The following is a 13163-nucleotide window of genomic DNA, read 5'->3' as shown; positions in this document are numbered from 1 at the left end:
AAAAAAAACAAAGATAAATAAATCAAATAAATAAGCACACAAATAAATGAAAATAAATAAAACAAATAAATAAGCACAAATAAAACAGCAAACAAATAAATCAGTGCATTAACAAATAAAAATGTCACAACAAATAAATAAGCATCAATACGTGCATTAATAAATATGTCAATAAATATATAAAACAAAAATAAATAAGCACACAAATAAATAAGCATCAAACTAAACACATAAATAAATAAATAAATAAATAAATAAATAAATAAATAAAAAGGCATCAATAAATACATAAATAACTGAATAAATAAATAAATCAACAAACAGACAAAAAACAAACTTTTGAAAAAGATTTGTGGCAAAAGGTTGCTGTTTATGTACCTCCAAGATGTGATGGAGTAGCGTAATGCGGCTCTTGTTGGCTTTCGTTTCCGTCAGTTTGAGAAGAGAGCTGATTTTGAACCCCTCAGCATTTCCCGTATGGCTTCCCTAGAAGAAAAAAGGGATTTGAAGCGATTCGCTAAAAAAAGCACACCCGGGGATGAAACGGATATTTGAGGCTCTTACATAGTTGAGAAAATTCCCCACGTCAAGGATGAGCTTGCAGAAAGAAGGAATGAGCGTGCTTGTTCTAAGAGCTGGCAACACAGGTTGGGAATTGGTTTTGGGTAAGCTTTTGGGGTTATTTTTTACATAAAACGCTCCAAGTCCAATTTTCTTACAGTCACAGGCCTCCTCCAGCAACTTGACTTTCGGCTGGAGCATGTCTAACACCGATGTGGTCTCCTCACATAATAACATACATTCAATCCTCAGCTGATAACTGGAAACGGACAAGTAATTGAAAAGACAGGTGATGGTGGACAAAAAGATGCAAGGATATATTTTAATGCTAGCATTAATTAATTAATTAATTAATTAATTTATTTATTTGTGTGCTTATTTGTTTCTTTTATATATTTATGTATTTATTTACATATTTATTTATGAGTGCGCTTGTTTTTATATTTGTATTTGTCGATGTGCTTATTCATTTGTGCTTATTTACTTGTTTTATTTATTGGTGTGCTTAATTTGTTTTATTTATTTGTGTGCTTAATTTGTTTTATTTATTTATGTGCTTATTTATTTGTGTGGTTATGCATTTGGTTTATTTATTTATTTACTTGTGTGCTTATTTGTTTTATTTATATTGTTATGTATTTATATACATATGTATATATATAATTATGTATTTATGTATGTATTTACTTATTTATTTGTGTGTACTTATTTGTTTTATATTTTGATTTATTTAGATATTTATCCATTTATTTTTAATAAGCGTATTTATTATTATTGTTTATTTATTATTATTTATTATTTTTAATAATCGTGTGCTTATTTGTTCATTTTATATTTTTATTCACATACGTATTTATTAACGCGCTTATTTATTCGTGTGCTTATTCGTTTGCTTTTTTATTTTTATTTGGTTATTTTCTCATTTGTTTGATTATTTGGGTGCCTATTTGTTTTATTTTTGCTTGTTTATTTATTTATTTACTTATTTACTTATTTGTGTGCTTATTTATTTTATATATTTATTTGTGTGCTTATTTATTGGATCAGGCGGCATATTCGAAGAGTGGGCGAAAAAAAAAAGTTACCATTCAACAGTGAGGAGCGATGTGAAGAAACGGTCGACATTTGCCAACTTTTCCTTTTCTCCTTGGAAGGACTTCAAGTTTTCAATCTAGACGACAAAAGGCAACATGGCTGCTCAGGCGCCGCGTTTCATTTTGAATCACAATTTGAAAACACTGCGTAGGGAACGATCGACAAACCTCGTGCTTTTCCGGCAGAAGCTTCAGGAGCTGTTTTAGCACCTCAACATCGAATCTGGTTCTGTCACCTTTCTCAATCATCGCCACAAAGTCCTCGTTTGAGCTGGAGAGAGAATGTTTGGAATGTTCAGATGGACGCTCACTGGTCAGAAAATTAGGCACGTGTGAACAATCGACTGCGATTTATCACAAATTTTAACTCATTCACTGTCATTCCCGAATTTATTCGGGGATTGTTTTTTTCATGCTTGAGTGCCGATAAAGCGCTGGCCATGGCCTCTAGCAATGTTTTTCTTTTGCGCAAGGGGGGTCTAGCTTCAGCTGTTGTTAAAGTGCTATATAAACCAATATGTATTGAATTGTATTGTATTCAATTTCAATTTTCAATGTCAATTCAATTCAATTTTTATATGAACCATAACACATTCCTATGATAGCTGAAGCTTAAAATAAAAAAGCAAATGTGAAACCGAATGGCTTGCTGAAATTTAAAGGACAAGCGACGCCTCCAGACAAGTTGTGTCCATAATTTGGAAAATCACTTGAAATGACTTCTACTTAGCGTATTTTACAAAGATTCCACAGCATATAGCTATATTTTACGTTTTAAGACTCGCGCTGAATATTCAGGAAGTCTTGTTTTCGAGTTGGTGATGATTCCTAACGTGACGTCACGTGAGGAACGCCCCTGACCGAGAAAGCCACACACAATGGATTTTGGGTACTTTGTTTGGTCTGAAAACATCGTGTTGATCCGTGTTGATGGTGAAGTTAGAAGGAAAACACATCACGCGATGGTGAATCGTTGTGTGTTGCACCAAGACTATTATTTGATACTAGTTGAAACAAATTCCCAGCAGACACATCAGCCCATTTCCAATGGAGCTTGGGCGCCATCTTGTGCATTTTCTGGGACGCTACATTGGAGTCCAGACGCCTCAAAATGAGACGGAAGGACTTCTTTAATCGATTGCAAACATTTATGCTTTCCTCTTCAGAACTATTTGAATCATATTCATAACTGGATGAGTAACAAGAAAGCATCTTCTCCGAATCTAAAGCTATTGTTTTGATTCTCGAGCAAGGCAAGACATCCCTGGCGTGACGTCACGAACAAGGGGGCGGGACCTTCTGAAACTCTGCATCTCAGAGGTCATTTTGAAGTAGTTTTGGGACACTAACTCATTTTTATTGGTGTTTTGCATTTGACTAAAAATATCAGTTTGCGTGTTTTGGGTATTTTAGATGCTACAAAACGTTTTTCTGATGTCAGTTAGGAAACAAAAAAATGGTGTCGGTTGTCCTTTAAATTTAAATTAACTCATTCACTGCCATTCCAGAATTTATTTAGGAATAGAAAATACGACGTGGAGCACCATTCAAGAATTTGTTCGGGTTTTGGTTGGTGGGGGCAGGGGGGGGTTGCCGAAAAAGCGTTCTGACCTTTGGCAATGTTTTTTCCCTTCGCCGAGGGGGCAGCATTTGCCATTTGTACAGCCGCCCCCATTTCAAGCTCAGATAATTCCAGACCCATATAATTTAGGAATTAACTCTTTTTTTGATAAAAGAAGAGAGTCTAAGCTAGGTTTCTAACACTGTATTGAATGTTTATGTAGTCCTAAAACTTAATATTCTGTGGGTCTTGGAATTCAAGTGACAATGACAAAGACCCTGGCACTGGAGTATTGGACACATTTTTGCACATCATCTGGCAGTGAATGAGTTAATGTTCTTCTACAATTGCAATTGGCAGATAACACAATGATTCTCGTCTCACCATTTGAACTGCTTCAGGAATATGTTAATATTTAGGTTTTTCTTGGGATCAATGAAGGAAATCTAGAAGTACATAGAAATAGGTTATTTGGCTTCGGGGGGGTTGCCAGGTACTTGTTTTAAAATTCTTCATCTCCGAGCGACGACCTCTTTGGGCTCCTTCTTGACAGGAGCAGCTGCCCCCTTGTCTTTGTGTTCGGTCACCGGGAGACAGAACAGCTGCTCAATACTGCTATAGTCCGGTTCATGAGGAGAAGTCTCCTTCTGAACTGAAGCCCACATGGAGTGACCATCTGTGGGTGGAAGATTTTAAACCGTTTTATCCGGATTTTAGTCCCGACGTCCTTCACAGAATCAAAATCACTCAATTTGGACAATACAATTATAACAAAAAAACATATTTTCCGGTGTATAAGGCACACCCAAAAGCCTTGATTTTCTTCAAAAGATGACCCTGTGCCTTATACGCCGGTGTACCTTATATGCAAAGACATATTGAGCCACAATAGTCATGCGCAACCCCAGCCTCTACTGAATCGCCTTATAATGTGGTGTGTCTTATATTTGGAAAGCTTTTGTATATTTATATATTATACTTGGAAAACGTTTTTCATTCATTGAAGGTGTGCTTTCCAGTCCGGTGCACCTTATATATAGAAAAGGTTTGAAAATACACCCTTCATTGGGGGTGCACCTTATTCTCTGGTGCACATTATACACTGGAAAATACAGTGTGTATATATATATATATATATATATATATATATATATATATATATATATATACACACACGCACACACTGTATTTTCCAGTGTATAAGGTGCACCCAAAAGCCTTGATTTTCTTAGAAAGATGACCCTGCGCCTTATATGTGAAGTAATATTAAGGCACTATCAGGAGCCACTGACTATTTCCACCCTGTAGAAGAAGTAATGCATAACGACAGCCTCTACTGTTGCGCCTTATAATGTGGTGTGGCTTTTATTTGGCAAACATTTATATATTTTTGGATAACTTTTGTCATGCATTCTGTCGCTCCTTGGAATTGAAGTGGATTTATGTGGGACAGGAGATGTGAGGCAATCTCTTTTTGCCAATGGATGCTACAGCTTTGTGTGTGCTTTGAAAACTTAGCTGGTAGCAGACGTGCACATTCCACCACGACATCTCTGATCCACTGGTGCAAAGGAGGTTTTCATCCTCTCCTCTTTCATCTACATTGCTTCATGTAATAAAGTTTTTGTCTTGTACGCAAACATCATAGAGTGCATGGGGGAAAGTCAATATTGCACAACTGTGCATGTTTTTATGTTCCTGTTGTGTTTATTATTTTGCTTTGTGTTGACTATTATGTGAAGCGCTTTGTTGCAGGTGTTATGAAAGCGCTATGTAAATTAGAATGTATTGTATTGTATTCATTGAAGGTGTGCCTTATATATGGAAAGTTTGAAAATACACCATTCATTGGGGGTGCGCCTTATACACCGGAAAATACAGTAATTAAGACTTGTAAGAAAGCTTGTGCTTCTTGACCCGACTTACCAGTAACAGACCTCAGTTTCTGCCAGTTGAGCTTTTTCATCCTCAGAGTAGGACATCGGCTCACCTTCGCGGGAGTGGCGCACCCCAGGGTGTAACTGCTCTGAGCCACGATCATGCCCGGTGGGGGAGGTGGAGGTGGCACACCAGGTAAGGCAGGCGGTGGCGGGGGTGGCGGTGGTCCACTGCTCATACCTGGCAGAGGGGGTGGAGGTGGTGGGGGGCCCATGCCAGGTCCTGGAGGTAGCGGCGGTGGTGGTGGAGGAAGTCTCATTCCAGGTAAAGGAGGAGGTGGTGGAGGTCCGCCAACTTCACCAGGGAGTGGAGGCGGGGGAGGTGGGCACTGATGAGAACTTTGGGGGCCTGTCATATTGGCGGGAGGGGGAGGAGGAGATGGTGGTGGTGGTGGTGGTGGAGGGGGAGATGCAAAAAGTGGCTTCTGAGGTGATGCTGAGCATTTCTCCAACTGGTTTTGCACTTGCGGACTAGTTTGAGAAGCCTTGTCTACTCCAGCAGGCCGGCCGTCCAATTCTTGATCACCCTCAAAGGACTGGCTCTTGGAAAACACCAGCCGTTCCATGATCTTCTCAAATGACCCCATCTGAGCTGAAGTCCAAAGAACAGGGAAAAAAATGAGAGGTTATACAAGCTAGCTGTCTACAGCAGCCTTGAGCTTGTCGCTATTTTCCCCCAATGTCAATCAAATATTAACTCATAATAAGTTATAATAAGTTAGAAGTATAGAAGTTAGAATAAGTTAGATAGCGAATAGTTAGCAAATAGATAGCAAATAGAAAGGCAGCTAGGTAGCCAGCTACCTAGCTAGCTAGCCAGATACCTAGCTAGCTAGGTAGCCAGCCTTTCAAAACTCTCAAGGTCACTTTACACTTTACATTCACAGGATCAGTTTTTCTGCTATATAAATCAATATGTATGTTGTATTTTGTACAGCCGCCCCCGTTTTAAGCTAAGATAACTCCAGAACCATATAACTATTTTTTTCATCATTCACAATGATGCTGACTCACAGTCCTGGGCCAACAGTACGGCTCGGTTAGTGATGGCCTCCAGAGCCAACCAGATATCGGAGCGGTTTGGCCCCAGCAGAAGCAACGTCTGCAGGATGGACAACAGCTGCAATGAAGCAGGGGAGCTGCTCACCTGGAACACATTCAAAATAATATCATTTAGGGCTGGGGGATGTAGTTGAAACATTTATCCAAATATAAATATTTCATGTCGGTCCATCCATATAGATTGAATATTTAAACACATTTGATGCGCTCCTTCATCTGTGCTGTATATTGCACATGTAGAACATTTGACAATAAATACAAACATTAATTTACCTGTTTATTTACCTGTTTATTTAGCGATTTATTTCGCTATCTATTTCGCTATCTATTTCGCTATCTATTTTGCTATTTATTTAGCCATTTAGCTATTTATTTTGCTATTTATCTTTCTATTTTCTGTATTTATCTATTTATTTTTCTAGTTATCTATCCATGTATCTATTTATTTATTTATGTAGGTATTTATTTATACATTTGCTTATTTTTTTTCATTATTTCATCCATTCTCTTTATTAAACTATTTATTCACCTAATTTTAAGCAGATACCCTATCACCTATCTACAATATTCATGTATCTATTTATTTATCCATGTAACAATTTTTCTATTCATTCATTCATTTATTCATTTATATATTTATATATCTATTCATTTATGTATTCATGTATCTATTTAAACATGTATTTATTCATATATTAAATTCTTTATTTTTGAGGGAAAAGAACTGATTTTCCGCTTTCATTTTCATTATTACATCTATTTATTGAAACATTTATTCATTTATCTATTTATTTATACATGTACAGGTATTTATTATATTTATATTTGTTTATTTTTGAGGAAAAAGAACTGAACTATTTTTACTAGAGTAATTTTATTTTCATTATTACATCTATTTATATATCTCATATATTCATTTATTTATTTATTTATCTATCTATTTATTTATTTATTTGTTTATTTTTTAGGAAAAAGAACCAAATGTAGCTAATTTTATTTTCATTGGTCAGTCAATTTAAAGACTAAACAAACGTCTTCTTAATAATTGTGCTGGGCGACTTTGTTGATTTTTTTTTTCTTTTTCAAAACAATCAAATTGAATAAAGTTGAACACAAACAATAAATTACATTGATTAAAATGCAAATTAAGCCACAATCCAAAGGATAAATAGCATTCAAAATATCTTACAATAATGCTCCAAATTTCCATTGTTGTGCTTGGCATTGTGCCACAAATCTAATGTCATACAGCTATTAAATAAACAAACAATTAAATAAATAAACAACTAAAATAAATTACAACAAATAAATAAAAAAGACAATTAATTTAAATATATAAATAAATATGCGAATACATACATAATAAATAAACAACTAAAATAAAACTAAATAAATACATGAATAAATAAACAAGTAAATAAATAAACAAGTAAATAAATTAATTAATAAGTAAAATAAAAAATACATAAATACATTTACTTGAGTGCAATTTGTATTGATATTGATCATTTTATATTCACTCCCTTTGATGGCCTTAGTTCTGAAGGCCGGCAGTGAATTAATACTTATCACTACAACATAAGATGTTAAATGGAATTACATCAATGATTTCTTAAGTCAATTCCACACCACTCTCACCTTGTTGAAGAGGGTTGTGAAGACCTCCATGTGATTACTCATATCAATCCCGCCATACAATCGCAAGAGCTCCTCCTCATCTTCGGCCATTGCCTCTTCAAAAGCTTCACATTGAATAATCAAGTCTTCATCTTCCTGTTCCCTGCAGGCCACGTGCAAAGACAGATCAGTCATTGGTGCAGTATGCTGTACATTCAAAGACCATTTTAATTCAAGTATAAATACACAAAGCTGACTAGTGAAAAGTTTAAAAAAAAGAAGGCCAACTTGCTCACCTTAATTTTGGTAGAATATCAAGAACCTGCAGCCCTGTACGGCAAAAAAATACATCATGGTGTCACAACATTCACCTTGTTTTTATTTTTTTTCTTCTTTCCCAAACCATGTATGTATTTAAAAGTGCAACAATACAAGAGGACAATGGAGGAAGTATGGCAGGAGGCCACAGGTGAGCAATTATATAAGAGGTGTGGCTAATCAAATTGTTGATTGGTCCAAAAAGGCGGGTGGGTGTTCACATTGGAATTATGTGAGTTCTCCTTTTTGTTTAATAGTCATCTTGGACTCCAAACTTTAAACTTAATCTGCAATGGAAATTATCAAAATGGATTTAATGTGACATTTATTTTGTCAAATTAATTAGATTAATATGAAAATGTATGAATGTTTTCCACTTAACTCATTCACTGCCATTCACGAATTTATTCTGGAATTGAAAATATGATGTAGCGCTCCATTCCCGAATCTTTTTTTTTCTTGTTTGGTTGCCAATAAAGCGCTGGTCAGACCTCTGGTAATGTTTTTGCCTTCCACAAGGGGCAGCATTTACCTTTTTTTCCATGTTATCATAATAATAATACATTTCATTTCTAAGCGCTTTTCAAAACTCTCAAGGTCACTTTACAGTCACGGGATCAGTTTTTCTGTGGGTGAGCAGCGGCAACCACACGCGGCAGCCACATGCACCAGCGTTCACTCAACCCGCAAGTAACTCAAATAGATAGAAAGCTAGCTAGCAAGCTAATTGATAGCCAACAGATAGTCAATTGATAGCAAATAGCTAGAAAATAATAATAATAATAATAATAATAATAATAATAATACATTTGATTTCTAAGCGCCTTTCAAAACTCTCAAGGTGACTTTACAGTCATGTTAGCGCTTTCTTCCAGCTTCAGCTGTTCTTAAAGCACTATATAAACCAATATGAATGTATCACATTGTATTTTGGACAGCCACCCTCATTTCAAGCTCATATAACTCCAGACCCATATCATTTCTGAAGTCTTTTTTTCCTGATGAAAGAAGAGAGACTAAGGTAAAAAGGTTTCTTCAGCCGTCAACCGTACTTGTTTGAAGGTGTCGGATGTTTCGCTCCTCATCCGAAGAGCTTTGTCAGCGAACTAAAATTGTGCTGGTAACTCTATATATATCCCTAATGGACAGAGGTGGTGGTGCCAGACCTCTGCTCTGATAGTTCCCTCCTCTTAGGTTGAGGGGAGCAGTGGACTACTCACTGAAACTAATCTGATTACTTCTTTTGTTCTGTTTGATTACCTCTAATGTTCTAAACAGAGTCTAAGGTTTCTAACGCTGCGTTGAATGTTTATGCAATCCTTAAACAAAATATTCTGTGGGTTCTGGAATTCAAGCGACAGTGACAAAAACCCTGGCACTGGATTGGGAACATGTCTGGTAGTGATTGAGTTAAAATGTAATCCTGTAATATAAGTTACAAGTCTTCATCTTTGAATACATTGTTAAGACCGAATGAGTCTCGTCAATGTCCTGTTTTGTGCTTTGTATTCGTTTTTAGCACAGATGCAAATGCCCCGTGACAGCTCACGGAAACGTGACCTCATTCATTGTGATGAATTGATTAGTAGGAGGCTGAACCTACCGATAAACTCCTTTCTCATCTTATCTCTCTGCCTCAGGTCGTCGGAACCGAAAATGAGGGCGTTGATGACACTGAGGAGCGTGACCATATAAGGAACGTTGTCTGTGGCCTGAAGCTCATTCATGATCACGCTGAAACGATAGTGATGCGTCTTCACACCCTGCCAAACAAAATCAGAGACGAATTGGTCCACATATTAAATACAACCCGCCACAAGGGGGCGATATTATTATATATATATTTTTTTTTTAAAGGGGGTTAAAGGTCATAGAATTTTTCTTGCCTTGTAGTGGTCCAGAGCATCCAAAGCAAGGTGATGACCATCTGTTGAGAACATGCTGAGGGCTGCAAGTAGCTCAAACACCTGCTTCTTCACCATCGTATTGGAGGTGTCCAATGCTGTGGAAGATTCATGAGTGAACGGCAACAGTCAAAACTTTCTCGATGATGCCTCTTATTTTTGTGTCGCGACCAGAACATGCTTAACACATTTTCAGGCAGAGTAATGCGAACTTTGTTCTTTGAGGACGTGGCAGCAGATAAACGTGTTTGGAATCTGAAAATTCCAATAGACGTGGGTTTCGTAACATGCGACACACTAAAAATTTGGGATCATTGTTTTTTTTTGGGGGGGGGAGTGGAGCGGCATGGTAGTTGAGTGATTAGCACATTGACTTCAAAGGGCAAAGGTCATGGGTTAGAACGCGGCTTTGGCCTCCCTGTTAGATGGAAATAAGATTTCTCTAGTCTTTGGAGCTGCCTTTGAACAAGTTCAGAATCAGAATCATCTTTATTGGCCATGTATGTAGAACAGGGGTCGGGAACCTATGGCTCGCGAGCCATATATGGCTCTTTTGATGATTGCATATGGCTCGCCGATAAATATTACATATAATACATATAGTCGTTTTTATGGTTTGTGACTGGCCCTTATTGCCCCATTCACCCTGGTATCACCTCATCAGTATGCCTAAGTCTACGTGGTAACGATCTAAGAATTCTGTTGTAAGCACGATCCAAATTTATTTGTCCTGTCTTTTTTTATGATGATACTAGTGCAGACGAATTCCTTGTGTGTTCTACATACTTGGCCAATAAAGATGATTCTGATTCCGATATAACGTATGAAAAGACTATGAAATGAAATATATTTCAATATGTAAAAGTGTGGGAACCTTGGGAGAGCTTCCGGATGTATCCCTCATTCTCAATGATGAAGTGGATGCCGGCTGAGGAGTTCATGACGGCACGGACGCAGTTGACGCAGGTGAGCTGAAGGAGGGCATCTGATATACGGGAGCAACCTCGACCCGAAAGGCGGTCCAGGGCCTCCAAAAGGAGATCTAGCCCACTCAACTCCAGGAACTGGACCATCCATGTCTGGTCGCTTCCGTCCAGGCGCCGTTTCAAGCCGGAATAGTTGACCACAGTGGGAACTTGGAGTAGTCTGATACACAGCTCGGGATCAGCATTTTCTAAGTTGGCTTCCTGTTGGGTGTCGGAGTCCTGCGATGAGCCCAGGCGACCTCGAACTGCTGCCCATTTCTTCTTTACGTCCGAAATCCCTGACATAATTTTAAAAGCACCTGTGCAGAAAGGAAAGGACATTATATTATGTAGTATATAATATTGTATATATTCGTTCATTTTAAATACACATTGTTTAAATTGGAGCACTTAAGTCTTCCTCAAGAGTCTTTGTCAGCTGGTCTGAACAGAGTGGAATTCTCAAGAGGGGAAGAAAAATCAACTCAAAACTTAGAAACCTTGAAGGCATACGCTTATGTTTGTTGACAAGTAGAGTAATACATTAAAGGACAACGACGGCATTTTTTGTTTCCTAACTAACATCAGAAAAACGTTTTATAGCATCTAAAATACCCAAAACACGCAGGCTGATATTTTTCGTCAAATGAAAAACACCAATAAAAATGACTTAGTGTCCCAAAACTACTTCAAAATGACCTCGGAGATGTCGAGTTTCAGAAGGTCCCGCCCCCTTGTTCGTGACGTCACGCCAGGACATCTTGCCTTGCTCTATAATCAAAACAATGGCTTAAGATTCGAAGAAGATACTTTCTTGTTACTCATCCAGTTATGAATATGATTCAGATAGTTCTGAAGAGGAAAGCATAAATGTTTGCAATCGATTAAAGAAGTCCTTCCGGCTCTATAATCAAAACAATGGCTTAAGATTTGGAGAAGATGCTTTCTTGTTACTCATCCAGTTATGAATATGATTCAAATAGTGGGAATTTGTGTCAACTAGTATCAAACAGTAGTCTTGGTGCAACACACAACAATTCATCATAGCGTTATTTAAATGTTTTCCTTCTAATTTCGCCATCAACACAAAGTTTTCAGACCAAACAAAGTACCCAAAATGCATTGTGTCGATTTCTCGGTGAGGGGCAGAGGGTGCAGAAAAGTGCTTAAAATTTTGTGTTTTGTCACATTATGTTTTATTTAGTTTGTTGTTTTTGTGACTTCAAGATGGCACTGTGAGAGTGGTTGCCTTTACAGCAGCTCTGTATTTTGTTTTTCTACTTCTTCCTTTCCTTTTACTTTCATCACTTTGCTGCTGTGAAATGTAGACTAATCAAAACTAATCCAATCCAATCCAAACTTTATATTTCAATTTCCACCGCGCTATGAGGAATGCTTTGCTCACTCATGACCTGGATGCTTGCTATCATCGATAGAAAAATGATTTCTGAAGTTCATCATCACATAATTTACAAGAGTTTTTTTTTTACGGCAGACAATGGTGTTTTAGGTAGTTCAATTACCTGACGTGTTTCGGCGTTTACTTCCGCCTTCATCATCACATAAAAAAAAAAAATACAAAAAATATGACCATCAGTCAACCTATTGAAGCGAATAGATTGGCGATACCCAACAGAGCAATGGTGATTGCTCTTAAGACTGCAAGAGCTTTGTTAAAATTGTCTCGCATTGTGTTTGTTTTTCGACTTTCGTTTCTTTGCCCAAAGAGTAGCTTGCGGAGCCTCTCTCCCATCACAATCATACTCTCGCAGTCAGGCATCGTGCAGCAGCTCAAACCGCTAGCAAGCTGCTCATCATCAAAATGCCAACCCCCTTCCCCTTCTTAAATAACACAATCACCGAATGGCTTCAACTGATCTGCAACTGATTCGGTCTCATCTGTAAAGGTATGAGTTGAGGTTACTGTCACTCAAGGAGGCTCCACCAGTTAAACCAGTTATTAAACTATTGATAGAGATTAAGTCATATCTCTGACAACTATATTTATTCAAGTTATTAACCAAATTTTTACCGCCTTGCAGTGACACTGACATGCGATTAGGAAAAGCATAAAAAGATTGTGTGTTATTATCTTATAAGGGAACTGTGTTTGTGGTTGAGATAAAGACTAGATCGTATTTTAT

General features: G+C 37.3%; 1 protein-coding gene across 4 annotated transcripts in view; it reads right to left on the bottom strand.

Moving 5' to 3' along the window:
- The window catches only part of inf2 (inverted formin 2), a 29266-nt gene that overhangs the window by 8514 nt on the left and 7589 nt on the right, over positions 1-13163 (bottom strand). For all 4 annotated transcript variants that reach the window (XM_089004064.1, XM_089004065.1, XM_089004066.1 and 1 more), the window contains exons 2-15: positions 10929-11339; positions 10037-10152; positions 9754-9913; positions 8129-8162; positions 7854-7995; positions 6168-6300; positions 5143-5745; positions 3747-3892; positions 3601-3662; positions 1824-1926; positions 1647-1732; positions 720-820; positions 565-635; positions 379-486 (exon numbers count right to left, since the gene is read on the bottom strand). In XM_089004064.1, coding sequence (XP_088860190.1) covers positions 379-486; positions 565-635; positions 720-820; positions 1647-1732; positions 1824-1926; positions 3601-3662; positions 3747-3892; positions 5143-5745; positions 6168-6300; positions 7854-7995; positions 8129-8162; positions 9754-9913; positions 10037-10152; positions 10929-11325 — 2262 coding nt within the window. In that variant the 5' untranslated portion in view covers positions 11326-11339. The remainder of the gene's footprint in view (positions 1-378; positions 487-564; positions 636-719; positions 821-1646; positions 1733-1823; positions 1927-3600; positions 3663-3746; positions 3893-5142; positions 5746-6167; positions 6301-7853; positions 7996-8128; positions 8163-9753; positions 9914-10036; positions 10153-10928; positions 11340-13163) is intronic.

The sequence above is a fragment of the Hippocampus bargibanti genome, linkage group LG09, assembly GCF_051943395.1.
Source record: "Hippocampus bargibanti isolate YZ-2025 linkage group LG09, ASM5194339v1, whole genome shotgun sequence".
NCBI lineage: Eukaryota > Metazoa > Chordata > Actinopteri > Syngnathiformes > Syngnathidae > Hippocampus > Hippocampus bargibanti.
Note: the sequence above shows the minus strand (reverse complement) of the source record. Positions and strands in the feature narration are given on the sequence as shown.